This window comes from Conger conger, chromosome 16, assembly GCF_963514075.1.
Source record: "Conger conger chromosome 16, fConCon1.1, whole genome shotgun sequence".
NCBI classification, from domain to species: Eukaryota; Metazoa; Chordata; class Actinopteri; order Anguilliformes; family Congridae; genus Conger; species Conger conger.
In genome coordinates this window covers 34991108-34997107 of record NC_083775.1, presented here as the reverse complement: position 1 = coordinate 34997107, position 6000 = coordinate 34991108, and the positions used below count along the sequence as shown (strand labels likewise).

Sequence of the window (6000 nt, the reverse complement as noted above, 5' to 3'; positions counted from 1 at the left end):
TTTGTAATTTCTCTAATATACTGATATTTAGTTTGGTCTGATCTAAAAAAAAAACTAAAAAAAAAAACGAAACACTGATTTTGAGATTTTAAGAAATGTTCCATCGGTGTAGCTAACTATCTGTATTTTTTAACGGTAGCCTATAGTGTCAATTAAATCCTTAACTAGTTTCGATTTGGTTTTTGGACGCCCAATTCTTGCACAATTCTTGCCCGATGTGACAGGACAGCACAGTTATAGTTCCTGTCTTTCCCTGGAAAGAGGAAGAAGACTGGACGCAGGTGGAAGAGAAACTTGGCTCAGTCTCAAGTCTTGCACATCCTTGTAACCTAATGCGCGCTGCGTAATTTCTAAAACTCTTATGCCACGATGTTGTATTCCTGGTGCTTTCCTTCCTGAACGAGTGATTACAGCCCTGCCCAAAAGGAAGACTGTCCACTTGTCAGCGTGACATTCAGTGTTACCACACTGTAGTCTTTTGTGTTCTACCCATTGCCGTTATTATATTAGAGGGTTTAGCAAGTTAGAACAATGATAAAAACATTTGTACAACATTGTATTCTGTGCTGCTGAATATCCGATACTGTGGCAAGCCTCATAGCGCGAATGCAGATCCAGCAACCTGCAAGTGATGGACATTAGCTTGCCACTAGTTCCCCGCGAACTCCGCAATTCACTTTTTTTTGGATTACTGCGCTCAGCGTGACGCTTTAAAGGACCGCTTTAAAAAAAACTATCCAGTGGGAATGCACTCTCTGTGGACTCTGAAGAGCCCGGCCCTCCGTTTGGTTCTGAGCCGGACAGACTCCCCTGCCGCCGCGGACACGTCACGCCGCAGCTATCCGCATGTCTGAGATATTGCAGCGGCCGGCGAGTTAAGCATCCTCAGGGAGCGTTATCCCCGACGCTCCCCCACTGACCGCGGGCCAATGGGCAGCTCAGCCTCGGCAGACTCAGATCATGGGTATCGCAGCGGCTCCTACCCGTCATCGCCCCCTTTGGGCTGGCTGCGGAACAGCCACAGCAGCCCGGTGTGGGGCGCCTCGTTCATCTCCCGGCAGCAGCCCCGCCCGCACAGAGAGCGCAGGTAAGCGCCCGCCTCTTTGGCCCCTTTCCACACTTCCGATTGGCCGATCTGTCCGGTTCCGTTCCGGCTGATTGCGTATCGTGTAATTTGCCTTTCGAGTGCATGAGGTGGAGATGGAGAAGTGCGCACGTCAGGAAGGATGGAAGTATACAATGCAGATTACCGTCCAACAGCCTCGGTTATATTGGGTTGTCATATTTTAAACGGGTACAGCAGTGCCTCTGTAGCCGTTTGGGGGAGAAAAAAGGTCATTACATTTGCATTACACAATCTCTTAGCAGATGCTTCAGTCGAGAGCAGCTTATCTTTTGCACGCAGCTCAGTTGAAACAGCTGGACATTTACTGAAGCCTTTCAGGTTAAGCACCATTGCTCAAGGGTTCAAGGGTCCTGCCTTGGATTCGAACCGATAACCTCAGAGTTGCAAGCACAGTTCTCTGACTGACTGTTATGCGACCCCACTCCATGGTATGTTCTGAGCTCTATGTGGTGCGTGTTCTAACAGTTTAAGAAAAAAAAAAAGCGTGATTAGTCTGTTAGTGCATGGACACACAATGCCTGCTCTCACACATTAGCAGAGCGGGGATGAATTCTGGCCACATCAGTTTATTGGTTTTTTTTAGGGCCTGTCTGTTAAGTGCATTCAGATTGAAATGGAAGAATGCATTCCTGAAAAATTGCAGTGGTGAAAAACCTTCTGTTCTAAGATGCAATGTTAGTCATATTTCACCTGGGCAGCTCTGAGTGCAGGGGCTTATGGGGGTTGTAGGCCTCGTCCGGATACGCCCCTCTGACCGCACACTGCTGAACCATAGACCCAGTCCCGCCACCTTCCTGTGGGTTTGGGTTCAGGTCAGGCTTATTTTAGAAGTGAGCCATTCAGGGTCAGGTCTGAGAATGGTATGTCCCTGTTTGTGTGTTGTAAGTTATTAAATGGCAGAGACACATATTCCCTTACAGCACACGGCTCGCTTCATTAGCCTGTGAACCAGCTGTTGCTTATTTCACTTGGTAATGACCCAGCAAGCTGTTTAGATTCATTTTATTTTGTTTGCATAAAACCAACTGTTTGTGGCTTTGCTTGGATGAAAGGAAAATATATACTCTTGCACTTGTCCTCGACTACTTAAAAGGGAAGAAAATAATTGTGTACTAGACTGTTTAATTTGTGAATTTTGAAAACATTCATAAAAGATGCAGGAAGATGATGAACTAGGCAGAAATCATATGAGCAAACCTTCTTTTATCTTCTTTTGTGTGTAATGTACATATGTTTGTGTGTATGTGTATGTACATGTGTGTGTTACGACCTCTGTTGTAAACCTTTAGTTTGCAGTTGTGCATCTTTGCTGGATCTTTTTGTTGTATTGTTTGTGGTAGACTTGCTCTGCAAACCCTTTGCGTGTGTGAATTGTGGATTAATCTGACTTTGTGTATGACCAGATTTTTGTTTGTCTAACGACTCTCGCCTAGCCCTTTTGATTTGTTTGCCGTTTGGATTTTGTATATGACCTTTGCCTCGTCTTGTTCGACTCGGATTTTGACCCTTGCTTCATCCTTCACAACTCCTGCCTAGCCCTTTTTGGTTCGTTTGACCCAGTGACTTGTGCACAACCCTCTTCGCCCCCCTGACTTTGCCTTTACTTTGCCCCTCTGTTCGCTGTCCATCCATCAGGACACTATTTGTTATTTTGTTTTATTATTTTTCCTTTATTGTTTTTGAAGGCGATCTTGGGTGGAGATCAGATTTCCGTTGGGGGTTGGCTACACACCACTTCGACCCCGGTAAACCTTCAAAGACTAGCTGAGGTTTATTTAGATTTGGCTCGGCAGACAGGACCAGAATTACTCATGGGGCTGCAGTGTGCGTTCTCACTCCTCGGCCCACACCCCACTTCCCTATCCTTTGCCCTGTTACAGCCTGACCCCAGACCGGGTCATAACAGTATGTGTGTGTATGTACGTATGTGTGTGTGTGTGTGTGTGTATGTACGTATGTGTGTGTGTGTGTGTGTATGTACGTATGTGTGTGTGTGTGTGTGTGTATGTACGTATGTGTGTGTGTGTGTGTGTATGTACGTATGTGTGTGTGTGTGTGTGTGTATGTACGTATGTGTGTGTGTGTGTGTGTGTATGTACGTATGTGTGTGTATGTGTGTGTGTATGTGTATGTGTGTGTATGCACGTATGTGTATGTGTGTGTTTTCCAATTGATTGGCTGTTAGCCGAGTTTGTTTGCTGACTTTTTTGCTGTTAAAAAGCTAACAACATGAAACTATGAGCTTGTATGCTTCTTTATTGCATTTAATGGGTTTGTATTTCAATCTATTTCATGTTTACAAAATAAAATATTATATTTTGCTTTTGTATATTGATTTCTCAGCGTGATGTATTTGCATACTAAATACTTCGGCTTGAAATGTAGGCTAAATTTAAATAAATATTGACTTAAAGGGGGCCTTAGGATTGATGATCAGCTTCAGGTGAGTGAGGAAGTGCAGGTGAGTGACTGAGTGAGGAGGTGCAGGTGAGTGAGTAAGGAGGTGCAGCTGATTGTGTTGTAGGGGTCCTCGCACGGGCCTCCAAATTATGTGGGGTCCTCGCACGGGCCGCCAAATAACGCAGAGATTTTACTCTCTACGAAACTGGGGCGCCAGTTAATGTTATGTAGCAGTATAACTGCAAAAAGTAATCAGTCTCATAAAATTACTGTTGTCAGAAATATCTAACCACAAATTTAGTATTAATGATTAAACATACCGATAACCTGAAGGTTGGAAGTTCTTCGAAAGACTGCTTTAACTCGGCTCTCATGTCTACGCGATTCCAAAACGGACACCGGGGTTTAATAAAATATATTTATTAAACAAACATACAAACACATAACAGATAAACTAACGGAAATTTAGTTGGGTAAATTAGTAGGTTAAGTTAGGACGTGTATGTGTGTGTGGGCGCGCGCGAGCGCGCGTGTCACTTGAACAAAGGAAAGGTGGGAGTAGCTAGCTTGAGTAAGCTGGAGTTCTGGGTGTGAGTTAGAGTTAGCTGTGAGAAGGGACTACTTGCGTAGTTTTACTCTATATATGCGCAAAAGACGGCGAATCAATTCACGTACATATATATGTAGCTAACCAAACACATTACAATGGTAGGATGGTAAATATTGAAACACAGATTCACAAAAACAGTTAAGACTAAACGAGACACTGGCTATGCCTGAATGTTTGTTCTCTTACTGAGTCCATACGCATTGGATCCAAAAGACGTGCTGTCCTTATAGGAGCCGCGATGGTGCTGTGAATGCGTGTCCTGGAGAGATGCGCAGGCTGGGGCGTCTTAGCCGCGCGCTGTCGTCTCTTCCACTCGGTTGCTGGAAGGATGTTCGCTTGTCCTTTTTCCGGGTGGAAAAGTTTGTTGCTGTTGTTCGTTGGTGAGCTTTGCAGGAGTAAACTGATGTAGCGTTCCGCATACACCAGTTTCCACTCGCTATAGGCCACGAAGTTACCGCAAGGTAACTAGGTGTGTCCGTAGGCCTGGTAGTGCGCTGTGCAGCATTCAGCCTCTGTCCGAGTCTCGGAGCAGATGAGCCGAAGCGAATGGCCAAAAAGGGTGCGTCAAGGAAGGGAATGAAGAAAGGGAAGAGAAGAGGCAGAAAAAGCAGAAGAGAGATCCCAGGAACGTGTCTTGCTCTTATACGGGAAAGTTTATTGCTCCCGCCATTACGGGATTGACTGAACCAAGCTAGACGTCATGCGGGGTGGACGGTGATTGGGTGAGGAGGTGCAGGTGATTGGGCAAAGAGGTGCAGGTGAGTGAGGAGGTGCAGGTGACATTTCACATGTCTTTACTGGGCTTGTGTGTCCTCTTAAGGCACAGTGTAGGCCAGTGGGGGAAGCTGGTTTTATTTATTGCTGAGTCACAGTTGGAATGGCAGCCATATGTGGGTTAATGTATGATGGGAGTGATTATTTATTCATACTTTACTTCCTGTGTTCCTTATGCCACCCACCTTTATATGGGCTTTTATTTGTATTCCCTTCAAGTACACAGTGTATGGCTGATAAGTGGCGAGAGCTAAAACAAAATTAAGTAAATATAGACTTGAACTATTTTATGCAGTAAAGAGTTTATTAGAATTCTTCTGTTAGTTTTTTTTTTTTTTTTTTTTTTTTTTTGGGGGGTGTTGTGATGATGATGGTCAGTGTGTTCTGGTTGGTTCAGGTTGGGTTGGGTTGGGTCAGGTTGCGTTTGGTCAGGCTGGGTTGTGCAGTTAGGAAGGGAGGTCCGCTGGTCTCTCCTGGCAGGGAAATGGAAGGAGGAGTTCAGGCAACACATAGATGGAAATATTTCGCAGCATTACACAGCTGAAATAATTCAAGCATTAGTCAGTTTGGAAACACAAACCAAAAGTGCCAGATGACCCTTGTTGCAAAAACAATAAATGAAAATAAAATATTAAAATAAGGCTAGAGGGATGAAGAAATTGATAGTTGCGTGTGATCATTTCTAATTTGAGGACCATCTGCCAGGACCTCACTGCATTTTTTTAAATAAAAGAGGAGCAGGCGATTTGTACCTGTTCCAGATGAATTCAAGCCTGGCTGCTCCGCACCAAACTTGGTTTGCCTTGATAACAAACAAACCGCCACACCCCCTGCCACCCAAATAAGGGTGTGAGCGGGGGCCCCAGTGGGGAGTTACTAAGTAACTTAAAGCAGAAGAAGAATTCAAAAGATGCCGTCAACATTCCAAGAATCTTTTAGTCAGAAATGGAACTCCAGGATTGTTGCAGAAAGCCTGTTCCGCTGGGAGCATCCCCATAGCAACAAGCCTCAGGCTCTGAACCTGTCAGACGCTGGCTTGCACGCACGCACACACAGTTGCACACACAGTTACACACGCACTTACACACAC

General features: G+C 45.0%; 1 protein-coding gene across 1 annotated transcript in view; it reads left to right on the top strand.

Annotated features, from left to right (window-relative positions):
* The first annotated feature begins 929 nt into the window (after positions 1-929).
* The window catches only part of LOC133115065 (calpain-15-like), a 57771-nt gene continuing 52700 nt past the window's right edge, over positions 930-6000 (top strand). Inside the window, exon 1 of the mRNA XM_061224781.1 lies at positions 930-1087. Within this exon, the coding sequence (XP_061080765.1) occupies positions 930-1087 (158 nt within the window). The remainder of the gene's footprint in view (positions 1088-6000) is intronic.